Source organism: Cygnus atratus, chromosome 1 (assembly GCF_013377495.2).
Source record: "Cygnus atratus isolate AKBS03 ecotype Queensland, Australia chromosome 1, CAtr_DNAZoo_HiC_assembly, whole genome shotgun sequence".
NCBI lineage: Eukaryota > Metazoa > Chordata > Aves > Anseriformes > Anatidae > Cygnus > Cygnus atratus.
The window spans coordinates 184,046,378-184,069,590 of record NC_066362.1 but is presented as its reverse complement, the minus strand read 5'-3'; the positions used below and the strand labels follow the sequence as shown (position 1 = coordinate 184,069,590).

The window sequence follows — 23,213 nt, the reverse complement described above, 5'->3', positions numbered from 1 at the left end:
AGATAGTATGAAACACAGTTTTTCCTTTTCCCAGAAATCAAGAGAAGACGAAAATGTGGTTGTCCCTACATTTTTGTACAGAACTATAAGGATAGGGGAACTATGAATGTTCATGACATATTTTTTTTTCCCCTGAGGTTTTTGCAATAATTTGTTTTTCCCCCATCCTGCAAAACCAAGGCAGAAAAATTAGGTATATTCCTTTCTCCCTTCTTCCAAACAATCTCAGCCCTTCCATCCTTCCATCTCTGTCCCCATTTCCTTTTCCTCAGTCTTTTTTTCAAGGGAAAAATGGGATGCTTTGCTTTTGTTCTTTTTGATAGCATAGGTGTGGGGAATGCTGTGTAATTGAAATGAACTCAGATTTCTTCTTGTTTTTAGTTCAAGTTTGGGACACATGAGATAGATAGTCATAGTTGGCTCCTGCAGGTAATCTCTCTTCCAAGAGTTGTTGATGATGATTGAAGAATGAAATACTAAAAAAAAACTCTGTTCAAACTATAAATCCAGTACATATGGGGATGACAAGAGCTTATTTTGTATTGGAAGAAACCCAACTTCTCAAGCTTTGTTAACAAACAAACAAACAAAAAAATGAGGTACAGCATAGTCTGCATAAATGAATCAGTTGTAGCTATAATTGCCAGTGTTGAGGAAGACACTGAGTTGGGTGAAAATTACAGCTCTGGACACCTAACTTAAAACATTTATATACTGGAAAAGAGAGAGAAATGAATAAATTATTAGGGTTACTGGACTTCTCAGGGGGCAGATTGTGAATGCAGTGCTTTAAAGCATATGTCCGCAGGCCTTTGAATCAAATAAAAAGATGAAAGTTTGCATTGGGTTGGGCTACCAGGATGCAACAGTATCCCACTCAGCATCCCTTGCTCAGTCAAGGCAAATCTTTCCAAATGCAGAGCTAATATTTGTTGAAATTTAAATATTAAAGTTGAAGAAATAGGAGGGGTAAACTTACAAGGAGGGAAAAGGGTAAATTCTTTAAAGTTTTTTGCATCTCCAGAGGAAAAAGAAAATGAAATAAATACCACATGGCAAAGACAATACCCGGTGTTGCCAGGTAACACATAGATCTGATTTTGATATCTAAACTAAGGGCATGCCAGAGCTCTTTGGTCCATGCAAAGATCGGCAAATGTTACAAGTATCAGCTGAGGACAACGTGCACTTTCGTTGAGGAATTGGGTTGTAATTAAAATACCCTGAACCAGAAACTTGGCTCTAAAAGATAAATGATCAATTCCCATTGAAAACGGTAACTTAAATTAACAGGCAGAGGCATTAATGAATCACCCAATAGTGCTATTAAATATATATATAGAGAGAGAGCAATAAGCAGCAATTCTTTACAAAAGGCCAGGGAAGTGAACATTCTTACTGTGAAGTAAGCAATTTAGAATACATGATTTTGTGATTATTTCAATTCCAAAAACAGTAATCAAAAGAAAAGGGCCAGAACTGTGCTGCTGTGACTGGTGCTATGAGATACCAAATATAGTATAAAGCTGCAAAAATACTCCTAATACACCTCTATATGAAAGTATATTCCTGTGGGAGTAATCTATCACGGGATACTAGCAGAGTGGAAACTGGTATTTCTCATGTTCTGGTTAGTGTAATACTTAAAAATTCCAGCTGTTAGTTAACAATTAACTCATTATCAATAATTGCATAATAGCTGAAGTAGGAGGCTTATGATCAAAAACATCCCAACTCTCAACTGGAAAAAAAAAAAAAAAAAAAAAAAGGAGAGATCTTGATTACATCAGGAATTAAAATAAAGGAGCCTTCATATTTGGGTAAGAAAACACTTCAGTACACTTCTGAACACTTCTGTTCTCTTCAATAGAGTTTTCCATTTGCATATCTCAAGCTGCTTTACTAATCTAATCTAATCTAATTGTCACCGATAGATGTTCCATATTACAGAACGCCAAGGTTTAGAGATTTCTCCTTGTGCTGTTAGAGTCACAGTTTTATTTTAACTGCAGTGCATCCTAGCAATTTTTTATTCTTAATCTATTGTCTGGTCGGTGGACTTATTATTATCTTTAAAATATACTAATATTTCTGAGTAAACTAGAGGCTTTTACAAGGAGAAATAAGCTTTAAACCAAATAATTACATCTTTTATTATAAATGAAAATTTGCTCAATTCCAGTGTAGGTACGGTTGGTTGTTTTTCATTTTATTAAGAAGAGCTTATTTGGGACCTATCTACAATTCTGTGCTTAATCATAAAGTTTCAGACATTAATACATGATAGAACAAAAAGTCTTCACAAATGTTTTTAGGAGACAAACTCGTAAAACTATCAAAACAAAGAGTACTGCCTTCAAATATAAACAACATCAAAATATTGGATGGAGCACACAATAATTTTGGCTTCAGATAGCTGGGTAATAATTTCAATGCCTTTTGGTAAACAAAGTGGATATTTCCATGTCTTTCTCAATAATGAAATACACAGTATATGCGGTTTGTAAGAAATATCGAATAGCCAGGCCCTCATATGTATGACATGAGAAAGCAAAATGCTAAAAACATGTCCTAAATAATCCTGAAAGAAAAGGGGAAAAAAATGTACAATTCCCTTAAAAAGATTCAAATTCAAAGGAGGGTAATAACTTTATCATAGAATCATAGAATGGCCTAGGTTGGAAGGGACCTCAAAGATCATCTAACTCCAACCCCCCTGCCATAGGCAGGGATGCCACCCACTAGATCAGGTTGCTGAGGGCCTCATCCAGCCTGGTCTTAAACACCTCCAGAGATGGGTCATCTACAACCTCTCTGGGGAGTCTGTTCCAGTGCCTCACCACCCTCTGAGTGAAGAAATCTTTGTTTTTATAGTAACAGGAAAGAATCCTGCAGATTCAAAAATCTGCAGTTTCAAAAATTTTGACTGTCATCGATAGACATCTAATAATGGAAGGATTAATGCATCATGTGAAAATAGTGTTGGATTAATGTTTTGGAAGAGACAAAAATGGCAGTATATCTTTGACAGGAAAATATACAGGAAAATACAACAAAATTACTGAAATAATTTAGATGATTTGTTATCAATGTGATAATCTTATATTTGTAGGACTAAGAGACAGTTAAGAAGAGTGTAATTGAGGACAATAATTGAATTATAGCCTCCTTCCTTTCCTCTGATTTCCTACCCTTTCTACTCGTCTGGAATGCTATCTTAAGTCCTTCATTTGAGGGGAGGGGGGGAAGGGATGGGGAGGGTGTGTGTATAAATGTACATCTATGAAGTTATGGTTGCTTTATACTTATATAGAAGAGAAACAACCGAAAGGCAATCAGTGTGTCGTCAGCATGTAACATGCTGATAGTGTTGATCTATAATAACTCAGCTCTGGTTCATATCAAGACATTGTAAATGTATTATTGTGAATGGTGTAGAATGTTAATACATAGGATGTAGTCAGTATTGTATGTTTTTTCCGTAGAAAAAAGTAGGATAACTAGGAACATTTTGAAATAAAAAGTGAATTCCTGAAACAGGATGTCTTGTTAAGGAGCTAATTCTCTGGCAAATCTGCTGCTGCTATAGATCTGGTTACAGTTATGTACATTTCAGACTCCTCTGTGAGAGACTGTTCTCATAATTTAGTCTTTTTAAACTTAAGTGTTTTCCTCCCTATTTCCTATTAGTATCTTAAGAGAGATTGTACTAACAAAAATTCTGTATCATCAGCAGAATACATCCGAAAAAGGATGTACTCTCTTTATACTTGTACTTAATCATCTGAATTTCACGTACACAGTAGCAGCTGTATCCTACATCTGATCTCAGTGAAAGACTGAAGGAAATTTTGGTTTATTTGGCTTGTCAAAGAGAAAGCTAAACAGTAACTGGAGATCAGTCTGTAATCACCTACGCAAGGAAAAGATATCTAATACTAGAGTTCTCTCCAATCTCATAGACAAAGGTGTCATGAAATCCAGTGGCTAGAAGCTGAAGTCAACAAAGTTTAAAGTGAAAATGATGTGCAGAGTTTTAACATGAAGGTTAATTTCCCATTGCAAGAATTTAGCATATGATGTAGTAATACAACAGCTAGCCCATGACTGCATGGAGGGAGCATATAGTCTCATATGTATCTCAGGACCTCCAAAGAAATCAAGCTTCTTCCTTTCAAGGCTTTGTTTAGTTAGTCTGGAGAGCTGAGGTGAATGGAAGAGCTCACACAATATAGCTCCAAGTCTTATCTGTATCTTCTTCTTATGTAGACAGTACAGGGGGCTCACCATGTTCCTCTCGCTAGCTTCTATCAAAGACAGAACTAACATTTGAACACTTTTCAGTGTGCCAAAGCACATTTTGGTTTGTTGCCATTGTTACTATCATCTCTGAAATAGACTCATCATGGTTAAGAGAAAAAAGCTATGGAGGACAAAATTTTGATAAATATCTGTGGAGCTCGTTTAATGCAATATGTACAAACTTAAATTAGCTTTTTCATTTATGAAGATGTTACCAACTTGGAGATACATCAGTGAAAAACTGAAGGAATACAAATTCCATTGCCTCAAGCACGAAAGATAGATGACAGCAGCAACATATGGTCTCCCTAACATCTCCCTGTTCAGAAGCTGGGGGGAGGTCATGGTTACAGAAAGCAAAGGCCTCAAATGAGTGACTAAAGCACTGCAAGCTGTATGCTAAAAGTTTCTATGCAGATAATGGAGAACAGAGAAATTAAATCCAGTCAAACCTTCCTGTTGCCTTTCCCTTTAGTGACAGTGTTCATTGTATTTCTTTATTTCACCAGGAATTTTACTCTTTTAACTGCAACCTAGGGGAACACATAGTCTACAAACCTGGGAAATACAATCGGATGCAGTGACGGGGTGGTCCCCATCCCAAAATGACTACTCATAGGAAGAAGTGTGTCAGGGTCTCAGGTGTGGGCAGAGCCCACCTGAGCAGAAGTGGAGGGCTAAAAGCAGCCTTCCAGATGATGAAAAGGATTAGGGAAGAGTTGTTTTACACCACATGATGCTGTTGTAATGATGAGTCACAGATGAGATTAGTTAATAAAGGTGATACCTAATTAAATTATGTATTTTTGTCTGTTTTCCTGGACATCCAGAACAGCGAAGGAGGAATGAAAAAGAATTTTAATGTTTTAATATCTAATACTAGACCAGTACATTCGGTTGAGAAACTGACAAACTGGAAAAGCAATGCTAATTTTTAATTATTTTGTTTTAAAATATTTTTACATTTAATTAAAAATACAAAAATACAAAACTGTTGTTTTCTTCATGGTTTGGGATATCAAATATACTTAGTTTTAGAAACATTACTGTGTCAACGTATTGTTCTAGCTATTTTCTGTATTTATTAATGGAATATAGAGAGTTCTAATTTATGACTCTGAAATGGATATCAGTAGCAGGATATATTATTTTGGTTGTACTTAGCACAAGCTAGCCTCAGAAGTAAGTCTGTTACCCAGTATATAACTGACAACTCTATCATATGCACTGTTAGAAGAAAAAACAGCTAAGCATAATTGCAACTGTGTCCATTATCCTGTGCTTGCTAGTAAAGTTTGGTGTTTTTTGAGGAAAAAAGTTAATGTGACTCATGAGGAATACATCTTAGGAGTATCAGGTTATTACTCTTACTGATATTTTTCTAATAGCTATGCCTCACTGCATTTTTAAGACCTTTCAAGTTCATATTTTACCTTATGTTTTTTAAGTTATAAGGAAATACAGTTAACTTATACTTCACTGACGGGTACAGCTTAACTATGTTTGTTGCCATGAAAAACTTCTGCCAGTAACTGTCACCCTTTAATTTTTTTAAAAGGTCCTTGCTTATACAGAAGGCCTTCATGGAAAATGGATGTTCAGCGAGATTCGGGCTGTTTTTTCAAGACGTTATCTTCTCCAGAACACAGCTTTGGAAGTGTTTATGGCAAACAGAAGTATGTCTTTCTTTATTTTTTGCATAAAGAAGTTCCAGTTGGTATTTTGCAGTGTTAATCTCAGAATTTAAACTCTGTATGTCCTTTGGTAAAGTGCTTATTATGTTTTTGTTCAATTGTGTATTTCATGTTATAATCAATCCCATAAATCAATCTCACTGTTTTCCGTGGATCAGTAAGATGTATTTATAAAAGGCAGATCATTGCAATTGGTAAATTCTTCAAATGTTTAATAGGGTATTTGCTTTTCCTATCTGCCCCCTTTCCTCATTTTTTTGTAAATATTTTAGCGTAAAGTCTACTAGCACAAAAGTTTTTCCAAAAAAAAAAAAGCATCTGAGTAAATGGTTAAATTTTAACTGCTTATTTAATTAGGAATTATTATTTTTTTAATTAGGAATTAAATTCTGATATTCAATTTTAAATTTCTGCTATTATTAATTAGCATAACGATTATATGATCATTATTAGCATAACGATCATAGCATAACGATAAGAACATAGCTTACATAATTCATAAATGCATATATTTCAAGTGATGTGAGTTCCTTACTCAGAACCCAGACTACTGTGAAGGGTATTTACAGTACCTCCTTCAGACTTTCATCTTAGGCACAACTCAGAGGAACCAAGTCAGGAACATAAGGTCTCTTAAATTGTCAGTGGGGAGAAATAGGTGTCAGCTGGGCTGCTTACAGGAGATGGATAGAGATAAAGGGGATAGTTTCCCATGTATAGGAGACATATACCATACCTGTCCCATATGTTTACCTGAATGTGTAGTCCATGATCTCAGGAATTGGCACTACTGTTTTGTGGATTTGTTTCCACATGGAATTTCCTGCTGTTAGTGAGTTTTTCTTACAACTGATGCTTTCTTAATCATACATACCCATGTGGATGTTATGCTGTTATGTAGGTTCATTACAGGTTCGTTCTTCATTTCGCTGCCTGTTTACTTGAAATGTAGTATTTCTTGCCCACCAGAGATCTCACTTTCTCAGCTCTTGGTTCACAGCTGGTGATAAGTAGCATTAATTCATTTTTTCCTGTAAGTGGGGTCTCCCAGATACGTCCATCAGAATTTGCACATGTAATGACTTTCTTTGGTGAAGTTTAGTACATCTAGTATATTATAAGGTTTTCTAACAGATGCAGTTGAGTAAAAGAAAAAAATATATATCCAAATGACAATGTCAGTGTCCTGGGAAGGAAATTTCCTTTTCTAATTATAGACTGAATTAAAATAAAAAGATCAGTAAATGTATCCACTCAGTTTTGTGTATGAAAATATGCCACTTGGAATCAGAGTTGAGTGGTTGGTGAGGTGAGTCAGTAGTCTTTTGCCCTGAAGAACTTTGATGTAAGCTTTTACTTCAACTGGAGAGGGAATTAAACATTTTCTGATTCTATGTATTTTAATGCACCAGTTAGAAGACCAAATACTATGCAAACTATTGAATGGCTTCCCAGCTTGATAAGAGATTATATGGGCTAATGGTAAGCTATAGTTCTTCTGAAGTATACCTCACTCAGGTCTTATGCAAACTGTGGAGAGTTAGTAAAAAATGTTAACCAGCTAATGCTATAGCTATGGTGTATGCCTGGAGTATCTGTTCTAACTTGTATGAAAGTGGATAAAAGTGGAACTGACTTCTCTTCCCAAATAAAATCCAAAAAGTGTTTTAATACATGCTGGTGAAGATAAAGAATTCTGAAGATGGTTTACTACTCTGTATTCTCTCCTTCATTTAGCTTCTGTTATGTTTAATTTTCCTGACCAAGCAACAGTGAAAAAAGTTGTGTACAGCTTACCACGTGTTGGAGTAGGAACCAGCTATGGTTTGCCACAAGCCAGGTAATTTTATTAAAATAACTTGTAAATTCTATGATTATTATACTGTATAAATTATATTATTATATGGGTCAATACTAAAACATTATTCCTGTCAAGAAACTCTAGGTTTTCAATTTTGTTAGGGTAGTTTGAGAAATAATACCCTTTACTTAATGTATGGCCTGTTATTGTAGAATAGAAGTAAAAGTATTCTAAATTAGATTTTGTGATCTTTAAAGGAAATAAGCACCTTCCAGGTGGACCAAACCTTCAAAGTCTAGTTTTCAGTCAGGTTTTATAACTGTATACAAAAAAGATCATCCTTGCTGTGACTGTAATGCAGGATATGGAAGTAAACTTGACTAGGCTTTGTGTTTACTAAATAAAAAACATTTTTGCTTACATAACTTCTCAGTGGCCATTTATATGAATGTATATGCATTTTACTTCATTGCTTATCAGTAATGCTCATCAAAGCCTATTTTGCACTTTCCAAATTCCTTCCATTCATTAGTATGATTCTTCCTCCGTTTCCAAAATTATGGATGATCTATGTTTTTGAAAAGACCAACCAAGATTCAGTTCTAGAGGTTTTCACATACTATGGACAACTACAGTCCTTATTTGTTCTGTCATCAATATCAAACCAACCTCTGGTCAGAGATGAGGCTGGTAATTGTCAGATTCAATGATATAAAAGTATTAATATTTCACTAATGGAGAAAATGGTATTTATGTTTACATGACTGAGCTGGGGTGAAATTTCCTGCTGTCTTATTTTTGTTTGTTTGTTTAGTAGTGTCTGTTCAGACAGTAAAATTGTTCTTGAGGGTGAATCACCAGAAGTTTGATGACATTTCTTTTTTTAGATTCAGATTGAATTTCTATTCAAAATCAAAGAAAAATAAATGTAAGAGAGAGGACAGACAGGAAATTCACAAAATATGGTGCCTTGGGTTCAAATCTCTGTTTGGCTTGACTTGGCCAGAAGCCGATGACTTAATCATCAGTGTATTGTCTGGGATGCGTCTTTCTCTTTCTTTAAGTCATTTTCTACAAACTAAAAATTCATATTGTCTGTGTTTTATCCCAGTGCAGAATGTGGAAATACTCTGTAATGTCAAAGCATCTGTAGGATTGGAGAATATTTCTTTCCCAGCTGAACATCATTCCTTGTCATGAGCTCAAGAGACTCATGATGCCTAAGGCTTGATCTCCTGAATGTGCTGAAATCTTTAGGCAAACTGCCAAGTTTCTCAAGTTTTCACCGAGATCAAGGGAAGTTGAGGCATCTCTTTGGAAGGTGCATCTTGTTAATATTTGCATTGCTCTTCCAAAAACTCAGATTACAGGAATTGTTGTCTCTAAATGGAAAATAATAGTATTCTTTTCTGAAATAAAAAAAAAAAGGCCACATGTTCTAGAACAAACAAAATGCAAATTTCTCAATCAGAATTTCATATTTATAGTGACATTTTTAAACTTTTGAAATTATTATCCTTTGTGCATTATTCACTGAATAATTGTCTGAAAAACTTTGTTGATATATAATTATTGAGAAAAGTTTCAGCTTCAATATTATATGCAATTATTTCCATATTTTTTGATTAAAGTTCAATTAGAATCAAAAATGGGCTTGTTAGCCTTCAGAATAAATCTGGCATATTGTAGTGAAGTTGTTTTACTTTCTTGTTTTTGTGTAATTGCTCTGTGATTTATGCACCATAAAGACCCTTTAATCATGGTTTTTCTTTTATTTCTGTCTACATACCCTTCAGTAGGATTGCAGTGGAGTAATTGAGGAAAAATGTGGCTCAATAACTGCTCTGTAGTTAATATTTTGTTGATGTTAGAATATAGTTTCCCTTCCCATGAATAAGTTGGCTCCAGAATGCTAGCAAGAATTTTTAAAGTTATGTTTATTTGTATCATAAACATAAACAGATATGATGCTGAGTAGCCAGCATCTACACAAGGAGCTGCTACACTGAGTAAAATGTTATCATATGTTATGCCCAATTTTTCAGATTAACTTGAAAAAATTTAACTTAAAAATACTTTATTTAAAACAAATCTTTCTAGTAGTTTTGGTTAAATTCTTTAGTTTTATTTTGATAACATTTTTATCCAAATTAATTACATTGTCATAAAGAAATGCAATTCAAGATGGAAATAATCTGAAAGAGTTAACGAGTTTTAATGAAGTACATGGACTTTAAGTGCATTTCTATTTTTATGGAGAAATCCTATGATTAAAAAAGATGGAAGGAAAAAACAATATTTGTGATCTTCTAATACAGAGGAATACAAGAGGAATACAAGAGAAATCTTCTAATACAGAGGAATAAAAGTAGGCAAACTGGTATCTTCTCAAGACTGTTAGAGAGCAGCTGTTTTGAGTAAGTCTCCAGTTTGTATCTGCTGGCATTCCCTATTTTTGCCTGTCTAATGCTTTTATTCAACAAAACATTCAAGACTATACTTAAAGTTATAACGTATTTATATCCTTAAAATCAGTCACATGTTGAAGTGTTTGGTCTTGTTTGGTGATTCAAATTTATCTATCTTCCATATATTCAATTTCATTGTTCCTAAACATGTTGCATTGATTATAGTTTTTGGCCTTGTCATATGATACAATTGGGTAGACAGTACTATCCCTTTTATTTAACTTATTTCTTCAGCTCTACGTAGGTAAAGTAATATCTTCAGTTTTACAACACTGTTATCAGACCACTTTTTAGGGTTTTAACGACTCAGGTGTAATTTACTGATGCAATTTTATTGAGGGTAATGTCACAGCCTAGAAAACAAGTGTGAGCTGCTTGTGGTTTTGGAAGCATACAGGGATCAAATAATTGGTGAAAGATACAGTTACATTATCATACTTCACCATTAAACAAGTGCTAGCACCTGAGTCTGAATTTTGGTGGGCCGTTAATGTTTTAGATAAACAATAGCTTCAGTTATTAAAGCTGAGAAATACAAATGATGAAGTTTTTTGCTGAAGGAAAATGTAATTTGGCTGATGTGGTAGCTGTGTTCAACATCACCTCATCACTGTCACTAAAGCATAAAACCCCTTTCAGAGCTTTGATTGAATGCAAATATAGATGAGTGTCTTACCAGAAGCCTGTGATTTTCCCAAGCCTTTTATTTTTTCTGTATAGGAGCAACATAACACAAAACATCATGCAGATGCTATATTTTTGATAAGATACTTAGTTGTACTGTAGATAAGTTCAAAGTGATTGTGAAAGGGGGTGGGTCATGCTCCACATATAAAACAAGCCTTCCCTCAAAATTTCATAAAATATTTAGTAAACATATTTAAGGCATATAAAACTTGGAAAATTGGATTATCCCCTTGTATGTCAGAGGGTCTTCTGCAGTTTCCATTTTGAGTAAGTACTTCACAGTTCTCAAGAAGCAAAGGAAGCACACACATTTGTGCATCTTCATATTTCTGATGGCATATCGAAACAGAGAAATGGTTTGATCAAAGTTGGGTGGATTTAGCAAAACACAAAACAGTGGGTCTGCTTGTGTTAACTGAAACAAGCAGGTTGTGCAAACAATTTATTGTGCATTATTTTTTCTAGTCTCTTCTGAAATAGTTTCAAGTTTTTCAAATACCTTAGATAAAAAACAAATGAGGAGCCTTTTTAGTATATTTTGATTTTATGTAGAATTCAATTAAATCAGGCTTTCAAATGCAAAGTCCAGCATTTGGCAGTTCATAGATTTTTTTGAGTCTCTTGGAGATTGTGGGTGAAGTCTAAAAGCATCTACTAAGTTGTACTGATGCGTACATTTGTTTTGTTATGAGAGGAACAAAAAGTCTATGACAGAAATACTTTGTAAATTTAATTATCTCTTTAGTATTTTTATTTTCTGTATTTATTAATAGTTGTGCAGCATTAGTCATAGCTTACTGGGAACAATACAACTTTGAGACTTCCACTATAAAACTAATTGTAATTCTATAAAAAGCAACAATATGTATGTCTGCATTCAGATATTTCTTAACATAAATTGTTCACAAGAAGCATAACAGAAACAATGTTAAAAAAAAGAAAAAAAGTACTGTCTCCTGTGTACTAGTAAAGTTTATGTACTGCTGACATCTTAAAATCTACTGTAAAATAAGGATAGGTGGCAAGATCTTATGCACTGCAGTTTGGGGTAAATATAAAGAAGAAAAAAAAGAAGAAGAAGAAAAAGAAAGTGTAGGTATACTCACATGGTCATTTTTGTATGCCCAATTTGTAAGAGTAAGCATAGCAGTCACTGACAACCTAGACATTGACAATTCAGACATATAATTGTGATAACTAGTCATTCCAATAACTTTTATCCGGAAGTAGGATATAGTGCATGTATGCATATATATATTTATAAGTAGGTGGTCTACATTTTTGTAATCAATGCCTGGTTTGACACCTCGTATATGACTTTTTTTTTTTTTAAGAAAATACTCAGCATTCAGTCTTGAAATAGTACACTTAGTATGTCTAGTGGGCAACTGAAAACTGGTATCCCCAGCATTGGGTGAAAGCATTAGGTGTCCCCAGTTACACTTGGTAAGATATATACATACCATATATATATCTATATATATATTATATAGATAGATAAAATTAATGAATAGGCTAAACTTCAGAAATCTTTTTTTTTTAACAAATATAAATATTTTTCTATTTTGGTCCATTTATAGGGTGTATGTTTCTGTAAAAAAAGGTATCTGAGGAGATGAATTTTTCCTCTTTCCAAATATTTTCCTTGTCTTTTTTCAACAAATATAATTTTCTTTAGAAATGAGTTGTGAGCAATCATGCTTGTTGCAGATTTCTTTCTTTAGTGCATTAGTGACTGAACCCAGTTTCCTGTATTTTACTAACAAGGGACAGCATATATAACGGGTAATTTGGTGCATGGTATTTGGTTATAACACTGTAGTCAAATTATATCTGGAAGAGCTGAAGTTTTCTGCTTTTCTATTCCTTGGCACAGTAGTTAGATTCTTTCTCCCTTGTATAATCATGTAATTTTTAGAAAATTTGTGGAAATTAAATATCTTAAACTTGTATTCCCTTTCCAAATTTCAATGAAATGCAATTCTGGAGAAATTATCAGTTATTCTGGAGAGATAGGCAGATGGACATGTGAGCAGATAACTGAATAAAACTGGTTTCTTTCAGAAATCAGGCTATAAATAGAAATCTTGTAGATTACTGGGATATAAGAGTGGATCATGGGTAGCTGACCGTGGAGAAGGAGCACAAACTGTGGAGTAAATATCTTCAACCCGTGTACTGGAAATATATGGCACTTTAATATCTATCACTCACCTTAATGAACTTATCTAAACATGTCCTTTTGAAACAGGGAAATGATACTCCTCTTTTATTCCTGCTGGACAACACAGGCACCAGGAGGTCTGCAGTTCCTTTTATTTCCAGTCTTTTAACCAGATTCAGAACAAAATAAAACACAAAATATATTCTTCTGAATTATTACAATGCTGTAGTACTGGTAAAATAAAATAGAGATCTTAATTTTAGTAATTTCTCAAATAACAGGTAATAGTATCTTCTTGACTTCATTAAATGAGATAAAAAAAAAACTCTGAGAGAATCTGAAATTAATCACACTAATAATGTTGCCCTACATCTTAACATTTAATGAGGCTCTTAAAATAATCATTCTTTAAATATATTTCCTAGGAGAATCTCTCTGGCCACTCCCCGACAGCTTTATAAATCATCCAACATGACTCAGCGCTGGCAGAGACGAGAAATATCTAACTTTGAATATTTGATGTTCCTCAATACTATAGCAGGTAAGGCTTCTGACTCTTTAATCCTTCATAATATGTTTATGTTTGTCAAAGTCTTAAGCACCGTGACTTGATAGAATACATTTATCCCTCTGGAATTCAGCTGCAGCTTTATGATAGATTCTGAAACACACACATTAAATTTTATCAGAAAATGCACAACCTATCACTGAGACTTTAGATTCATGTATTGTTGTGGAGGCTGTTCCTTGCTCTCCTTCTGCTATTTCCTCTGCTGACAGCTTTGTCTGAAGCTTTATTAGAGTCAACAAACCATTGCCAGAGAGTGTCTGGAAATAATAATGGGAAAATGTAATTTCGCTACTTCATCATTCTCAGCAACAGCAACTAGACAGCAGAATAACAACAGTATTCTGCCTAGTACAGATGTCACCTGGATTGTGGTATGATTAGATTACAGCATCTTTTCTCATTTAGTTCTTTGAACTGAAATATAATATCAGATTACGTATTTAAAATGAGAAATAACTGCCACAGACATCCATTCATTATTGGCAAAAGAAGAGTTTTTCTGGCAATTGTCATTAATTAAACATTTACAATAGATTTTCCTTTTCACCTTTCCCTTTTCTATGTATTAACTTCTGCGGTAATTTTAAATGTAAAAAGCAGCAGTTTTCAACACTATATACTAAGATTTCTAGGATGTTGTCTACTATCATGATTCCTGCCTCTAGCACGTATACTGCTTGTGAACCTGCCTACAGAGAGGCTTCGTCAGATATTTCACTCCAGTGAGCTTTGATTTGAAACCCAAATTAAATTCCACCAGACACCACTTTGTACTCCAGTGTTACAACTCATATCTTTACTTGGCCCTGACTTTTGTGCTTGAGGTTATCTTCAGGCCAGATGTAAGACAAATGCAAGTGCGAAACCCACACGTAGCACCCAAATGACCATTACTCTGACCAGTGTGAGTCACTGCACTCTTCCCAGTAGGGCAGTGGCAGAATTCAGTAGCTGTCAAACATGCTTTCTTTGAACCTTTACACTTTTGCCTCTGTGCTTATGTGGTAGTCATCTTCCCTGCATCCAGTCTCACAGATATTAATAAATGTGTCATCAGATTGTCTCAGTGGGATACAGAAGTGCTGCCACTGAATGGGTAGAAATCTGAGGGCATGTTTACCTTGGGCAGTGGAGCACAAAGGAAGAGTCCAGTCCCTGAAGCTACCAGAGACCTGGGCTGGAAAGTCTGTATGGTGCAGTAGCATGCAGGCACACCAGCTTGGCTTCCGAGCATTATAGCTACAGTCACGCAGATCTCTGCCTAAGGAAGGAGTCCTGCTGAGCGTTTATTACCTCTGGCACAGAGCCACAAGAATGCTGCTATCCTGCTTCTGGACACTGGCCTGCATCCAGCTGCTCCATGTCTCTCACGCATCCGCTGCCCTTCTGGTTATGAGGAAATTCAGGCAGAGCCTCACAGGCTTCCCTGCCTAAATTTGGAGGGCTTACTGAAGAGCTGGGTAGTTAGTCTAAGTCCTCTCAGCCCTTGTCCCATACATTATTGACAAAATGTCCTTCACTTGTAATTTCCTTTTTATGTATTCATTTCTTCTGTAAGCAGTGTCTAAACTCTTTAATGAGAGGAGACAAGAGCTGAGCCAATTTTTGATAAATTACTTTTCATTTTTAATCAGTTTGAAAACTTGAAGGTCATTTATTTTTAGGTACATCACCAATACATCCAAACCTGGAAGGCATCCTTATGTCTGAATTCAATTAGGAATTGCAGTGATACTTGCACCAAAGTATCGATCCCATCAGAGTATCCCAGAAGTCTCAAGAAAAAATATTTTTGTTGACCTGTTGCTTGATACAGTGCTGCTAGACAGGCTTTATAGCCAAACACCTAGATGCTATCGTAGGCAAGTTTCTCTTAATGTCATTTAGTGTTCACTTAGATTCACCTGCTTTACAAAAGGATAGCCTTCCATTTGCATTCCAGGTTCCCAAGGTTTGGAGGATTACCAACTCATTTTCCTCTTTTTGTCTTTGAATTTGTATTGTATTTGGAAAAACTAACAGCAGCTTGATCACTATCTTAGTAGTGTCTCACAGTGTCTCTCTACTTTCTGGCAGTTTTTTTAGTATCATTCTCTTGTTGTAAATCTCTTTTGTTCATGTAATCTCGTTGTTTGTATAAACTCACTTGCTCATTTCAACAACATTACCTACCATCTCTATCAAGTCTTTCAGCAAGACATGATCAAACTCAAATTTAAATTTTGGTGAAGACCGTATTTTCTGAAAGAGGTAAAAGATTAGCCCCATTTTTAATTGACTGACTTATTTTGTAAAGTTGTTCTTTTTGATGACATTTTGAGCTCACATGGATTGACTTTGTGCTTTCTATAAGAGAATCAATATGCTGATTTAAAAATTTTTAGAAGTGGCCAAAATTTGTTAAATAGCAATCAATAATATCAACTATGACTAATATGCTAATATCAGCTATGACTAGTGTATGTTAGAGTGGTCTTCAATGCAAAGAGCTTGAAAGAAAGCATGATTGCAATACTATATTTTGTGCTTTTAATTTCATCTTTTTCATTTTGTTCAAGGTTTGAGACTATGAACATAGAAAAATAGTTACCAGTTGCTAGCATTATAACATCTGTTGCATAGAATTTCCTGATGTTTTGTTTGAAAGTCAGAATAAAATTTGCCCTTGGTAGCTTGCCCTCCTGCCAGCTACACACACACAGACAAAAACTTTCTGAAAACAACATAAGAGAATTAATTCTGTCTGCAATTCTACACATGTCAATAAACCTCTTATTCCAGTTTGAAACACACCCTACAATTTTTGAAGTTTTTAATGAAAGCAAAAAGGAAAAAAATGTTTTTTGAAAAGTCATCCTATTTTAGTTATCCTTGTATTAGAAACATTGGAACTGATAACTGTCCAGATACATCTGTGTTACACAGAAGCAAATTTCTATGTATGAAGTAGACACCACCTTTGGCAACCAGAAGAAAATACAATATTTTGTATTTCATACACAAACATGAGATATTGAGTATGACATCCTTTGCCAAGTAAAGACATGATGTATTATTTCTTTCTTGTTTTGTAAATCCAATTTCCAAATACACTTTTAATTATACTCATTTGTAATGAGATCCCATAATAAAGATTTCTTCAAAAGTTACAACTTCTTTACCAGTAATTGTTTGTGTAGACAGTGGTGGCCTAGTTTTGGACTATAACTCTTTGTTTAAACAAAATATTCATGTTTAACGATATCATTGATTTTAGCTATTGAGAAATTTGTGCACCAATTTTTTTTAATCATGTTGTCATTTAGGTTTCTTTTGGTATATTCAGCATATCTGAGCCATAACCTAGTCACTTAAGGAAAGTGGATGTTTGCCACTTGAGAAATGTGGATTATTTGCTGCTAAGTGACAAATAGGTCCCTTTATCATTTTTCTTCTCTTCCAAATAAGCAGAGGTTCACTAACAAAGGCATTTAGCTTTTTGCTAATTCTTTGTATTCTATGTAATTCTTTGTATCTTCCTTTCTTCTTACAACGGTGCTTCATTAGCCTCTAACTGTTTTTAAAACAATAAAAGTCACTCATGTGACTATTATAGGTTGGAGTAGATTATCTTACAGGACTTTTCCATCCTAAATGATTCTATGATTCTATGTTTTTGAAACTATTGTCTTCTTTCAACCTGTTTCACTGGCCCTTTAGCCAACTATTTTCTCATCTCCCTATTCTGTTTCTACAGTCTTCACCTCTTTACTGACTTGAACATATTTCATCATGTTTACAACTCTGTTTTTTTCCCTCCCCTCAAAAAAAGTAAACACTGCACTCTGCTATTTATCCATCAGTCTCAGTGTTATACTCTCTGTGCCCCTGGTTTTTGTCCTGGCTGTGTAGACATAAGCCTTCCTGGCCACATTCCCCCTCCTCCTACCTATTCCCTTCCCAGGGATTCTTTAGTTTTGAAGGGCTGGGAGCAGCTATGATTATACTAATTGCCCTTTCTTCATGTACATAGAAAAAGGCCATATTGCATGTGAACAACGTGTGTCAGCTGAATGCTTTGGGTGATATAAGGCCCCAGTAATTCTTATTATTCTCACTTTCAAAATGATTGAAAAGTACTTAAAAGTAATCCCACTGTAGCAAAAGAAATCAATAAGAGTGGAGACAAGTAGTTTTGTAATATTTGCAGTGCCCACTATTTCAGTTAGAAGTCTAGTTTTGAAATCTATTTCCCAGTATGTAACTGACTTCTACTATTTTTTTTTCTTTTCAAATTGTAGTATATTTAATATGTGTTTGCATTTGTATATTGGTATTTTAGTTCTTTTAAATCCTTCCTGCCACAGCTCTTAATAGAACTGGAGAATAATTATATCCATAATTTTTGTAAGTCATTTCTTCTAGTGGAAAGGGATTATTTTTAAAGGTTTGTGGAAAAACAAAATGACATCTCGAGTCAGGTAATAAATTCAGATGAACTTCTTCCCCCTCCCTCTTTTTTATTTTTGCCTGTTTAGCATTTTCCACTTTTTTACTTTGTGATGTACAAGCCCTTGCTGGTTAATTATGTATATATTTAGCTACTGCATGTGTTGGGCTTATTATTGTCATCTAATTAGATGTAACTCGAACTACTTGCTTCTAGAAAAATCATTAAAAATTCTTTCCTAATGACCTAGAGATGACAAAATGTCTGTAAAGTGTGAAGAAGCAGACAAGCACAGGAACATTGCTCTTAAAGAGTGTTAATCCAGATGCTGCAATCATCTAATTAAACAATATTTTGCTGTCATTAACATTTTCACCAAGGAATTGCAGTTATAATTTCTTTGTCAGCTGTCTCTAGCTCACTTTACCTTCAAAACTAAAGTGCCATATAAAAACATTAAATTGGATGGTTTAATTAAAAGTTTTTTTTTTTTTAATGAAGAACATATCCAGTATTTCTGAGATCTCATTTACTATGCTTCAGTTTTATTGTTCAAGTAGATTAGTGTCAGAGGCTTGCAATATTTAATATTCAGCCTTTAATATTAATCTCTGTAAGCCTACTTGGGAAAAAAATCTGAAGCTTCTGAAAAGGTATAGTGACTGCCGATAGCAGTACAGGTTTGTGTTTTATATTTATTTAGCTAAAGAAAGAAACAAATGATTCTTTCTGGAAGCACCAGACAATTGAAGAGATGGCTAAATATATTCGTCTGCTGACTTTTTACTCTGAAAATAACCATTATAAAGTCAGAACTGATGAAGAAAACATTCCTAATAAAGTTAAACCACTAATATTTATGCATGTTTAGAATTAGGGATTTGTAATCCCATTACAGCCCTAGATCACTGTCTTCCACTCAGATAAGCATAGATGTGTGGTCCTATTTCATCATGAGTGTTTGCTCTCCTTTTACAATTTAAACTAGGGTTCATCTTTCTGAGTCATTTTTATTTGCTGATATTAAAAAGAAAAATGTTGAATTAAGAAAAATAAATGATGAACTTTTTTACTAAACAACTTAATGGTTATTATTAATAGTTAATCTCTTCATAAGAAAATATGCTGTATAAATATTGAAGTAGGAGAGAAGTAAATATTTTGTTTATTTAGGCATAAGACTATGGTTATATTTACCAAATACATAATCACAAGGGCTCCATAGTATGTAGCTTATCCTGTCTAAACTGTGAGATCATCTGCTTCAAATTATTTCTCATTGCGGAGTTAAAAATCGACAAAAGTTTTACTGATAACACAGAGCTAATTCCAGATGATAATTTTTTCAATTGTCCATAATATAAGTAACCTATCAAAAGCACACAGCAAAGAACTCAAGTACAACAGCTAGGTTTGGGATTGCTTTTTTCTTGTGCTGTTTACGTATTTGTGATTTTCACGTGGAATTGGAACAAAAAGTCAAAGTCTCATTGATAGAATACTGAAATTGAAAAGAAATTAATGGAACAAATATTGAAATGAAATAAAATCTCAATATGTAAAGTCTCAGTTTTGAAATTAAAAGTAATTTTGGATAAACCTAAATTTCCTTTTGAGAATTTTGAAGAAGGATGTTCTTACCTTTACAAATGTTTTGCAGTGTTTTCTAAATTTATTTTTTAGTTACCCTTTCCATTAGAGATTTTGATTCTGAAGAATCATAACTTTTGCTTACATTTTGTATTAAACTGTGCTCACCTCAGTCATTCTTTTCCTGAATCTCAAAGTTATTTTAGTCTGCTGTCTACATAAACAGCAAATGTATAACAATAATACAAATGTAAAAGGTAAATGTGTCACTGAGATATATTAGAAAGAAAGTTGTGCAGTAGTTAAAATTATTTTCTGACTTCTAAAATATTATGTGAATTAGTTCTTTCTTCATTTTGGATAACATTTTAGAAGAGGAGAAGAATATATTAATCTAATTTATAGAACAGGAACAGAAGAATTCAGGAGAAATCAAAAGGAAAATTTCTGTCTCTGAAATTTCACTACTATCTTTTTGGTATATTTTCTGTTGTGGAGATTTTTACAAACTCTTCTGTTAACTTAGTTGAGGATTGTTATGGTGAGAAAACCATTTATTATATAAAGGAATACTTGTATTAAAGTCACATTATAAAAAAAATTAAATTTGACAATCTGAAGAAAATTTAGAAATCATATGTAATTAATCCCTTACTAAAGCAGCTAACAATATTCTGATCTGAAAGACATGAAAATGTGACAGACTTACCTTCCTTAAAGCTTTAGGAGTCCCCCAAAATTTAAACAAAATCATTGATATTCTGCCAGAGAGTACTTTTCCTCTCTCATGCTGATAAATTTTGCTTTATTTCTTGATCTAATTGTCTGATAACTACTCATTGAGTCCAAGAATGGTTTTGCATTCATTCACTGTTAAGATTAAAGAATTGCCTTTATTCCTATCCATGTTTATTTGTACGGTGTATATATACGTATATATATGTGTATATTTGTACGGTGTATATATATATATATATATATAACAGCACTGTGTACACCGTACATATATATATATTTATATATATTTTATTATATATTATATATATATATTATATATATATTTTATTATATATATATGTATATATATTTAACAAAGTTGTAGTGTTCCAAATGTTAAAAAAAGAAAGAAACAAACAAACAAAAAACCATAATAATAACAATGTCCACCTTTCCCTTTTTCAGTGAGACTATGTACAAAATAGAAACACACTTCTTGTTCATCAACTTCCATTGAAAAATAAGGTGCTTGTAGAGCAGTGAAAGTTTCATATTTCATTAAAGCAGAGCTGATTTTTGTGGAGAATTGCAAATGCTGCTCAGAACAAGGAAGCCTGTGTTTTTCTGTGCCAGGTTTTGTACCCCAGGAATCTGTCCAGAATCTGGAAGGAAGCAGTTAGCAAGACAGGGCCGTAAATCTGCTGCAGGACTGGGAATTGTTAACCTGGGTTATTTCAGTCTGCTAATTATATTATATAAACACACACACATATATTTATTACGTGATTTTGTTTTTTAAGACTCATGTTGCATATTGTGTGGTTGCCAGTAAATCAATATGGTGGATGCTTCTGTACTGAGCAACTTCGTTTGTCTTATCACTGAAATGTTAGACACTACTAAATACCAGTTGACACCAAAGTAACAGCCTTTCCAAAACGCACTTTTCCTGGTGATGAACTCATAATTTTCAGTTCACTTCAGTCTCAAATTGTTCTTTTGAAACAGTATCTAAAGATGGCTTTTGCGTATTTGAGCTGCTGCTGGGATCATAGCAATGTTTCTTTCATTACGTTTGTAGAGAGTAGCCTGGGGCAGTTAGCTCCATCTTTTATGAGTGGTAAAATGTTTTTTAATTTTCAAAGTGGCTAGGAAATACTGTTACAGTAAGCATGTCTTCTTCCACCTCTAATTCTGAGATCTCACCCTTTCTTCAGTGGAGAAGTGTTGTGGGGAATAATGGATTAATACGCTTCAGGTCAGACCTCCATTTTCAAACCTCAAATAGAGACCCTTGCTGTTGGACTGTCATTTACAGCTAATCACATTGCATATAGCTGATAGAAAAATAATACTCCAGTAGTTTTAGATTTCAGCTTTTGTGCTAGAAAACAGCTCCATGGAAATGAGAAGGAAAGTGCTTAATGGCATAAGGTGTTTTATATTGATTTTGAAATATACTGTGCTGATATTACGCTGATTTCTGTGTCGACTTCTGTTTCAAAATAAGTGCGTCTAAACAACTGCTAATCTCTGGAATATTTATACCTGATTCTGTCTAGTGGGATGAATTAGGAGCATGTGATACAATGAATGTAACTGCTAGATTGTTTTTCAGCTGGAGAAATTGACACTATTTCCTAATTCTTAAAACATTTTCTTTCTTAACAGGACGAACGTACAATGATTTGAACCAATACCCTGTATTTCCATGGGTGTTAACAAACTATGAATCTGAAGAGTTAGACCTGACCCTTCCAGGCAACTTCAGGGATCTTTCAAAGGTATTGTTCAATACTGTTACAGACACATAGCCAGCCTTTTTAGCAAGAAATTTTGCTTTATAACTTACAGTCTGGTTAATAAGTAAGTCTTTATCTTAAAGTCAGAAAAGTATGAATTAGACTTCTATTTTAGAATAATTTTATAATGAATCTGTACATTATGTATTTATATGACACTAACAGATCCAGTTCCAAACTTGGCAACTGTTCAGTGCCTTTTGACTTCCATTTCATGATGAGACCACTTGATCTTACTGTCTCCCTTACTTCATGAAAACTGATCCTTTAGAAATTAAAAATTCAGACTAATTTTTCACTTCTTTTGCAAGGCCTAGACTGTAGTAGCAGCACCTGTTGGTTTAACAATTGTTAAGTAAAGAAGTCTTTTTTTATTTTAGAATATGGAGTACCTGGTTCCTATTATTATTTGTGGTCCTCCAATCAAACTTGGGCAGTTAGTTTTTTTATAATAATAATACATTTCCTGTCATTTGTTTCTCTAATATCACCAGACTGTAGTCTACCCAGACCTGCTACGTAAATTGTGCCAATAAATTGGCACATATGTAATATATAAATATAAAATATATGTAAAATATTTATATATTATCTATGTGCCAATTTTTATATAAATATAATATATATTATATAAATAAATATATATATATGTGCCAATTTATATATAATTGGCAGAGAGAGCCTACCCTTGGCATCTCAGTGTCTTGTATCCCTGTTGGAATGGCTGTACTTGCAGAAGCTCTACATGCAGTACCTATAGACAACTGTAACTGTTCCTGCAAGCCTGCTTTTGTGAGACTTCCAAAACAATTTGAATAGTACTTGATTGAATAATAGCAGATAGACACCTAAGTTTCCCCTCCTTTTTTTCTTAGGTAAATAAAGATTTTTTTAAAGAAACAGAAATCAAACTACATTAACTATAGGCCTCAAATGTAGAAAATTTGGTTGAGACACTACTTATGTTGTGCAAAACTACTGACCTTTC

General features: G+C 33.9%; 1 protein-coding gene across 1 annotated transcript in view; it reads left to right on the top strand.

Moving 5' to 3' along the window:
• The window catches only part of NBEA (neurobeachin), a 516,634-nt gene that overhangs the window by 408,855 nt on the left and 84,566 nt on the right, over positions 1-23,213 (top strand). The window contains exons 41-44 of the mRNA XM_050714797.1: positions 5,861-5,978; positions 7,734-7,836; positions 13,542-13,657; positions 22,095-22,207. Coding sequence (XP_050570754.1) covers positions 5,861-5,978; positions 7,734-7,836; positions 13,542-13,657; positions 22,095-22,207 — 450 coding nt within the window. The remainder of the gene's footprint in view (positions 1-5,860; positions 5,979-7,733; positions 7,837-13,541; positions 13,658-22,094; positions 22,208-23,213) is intronic.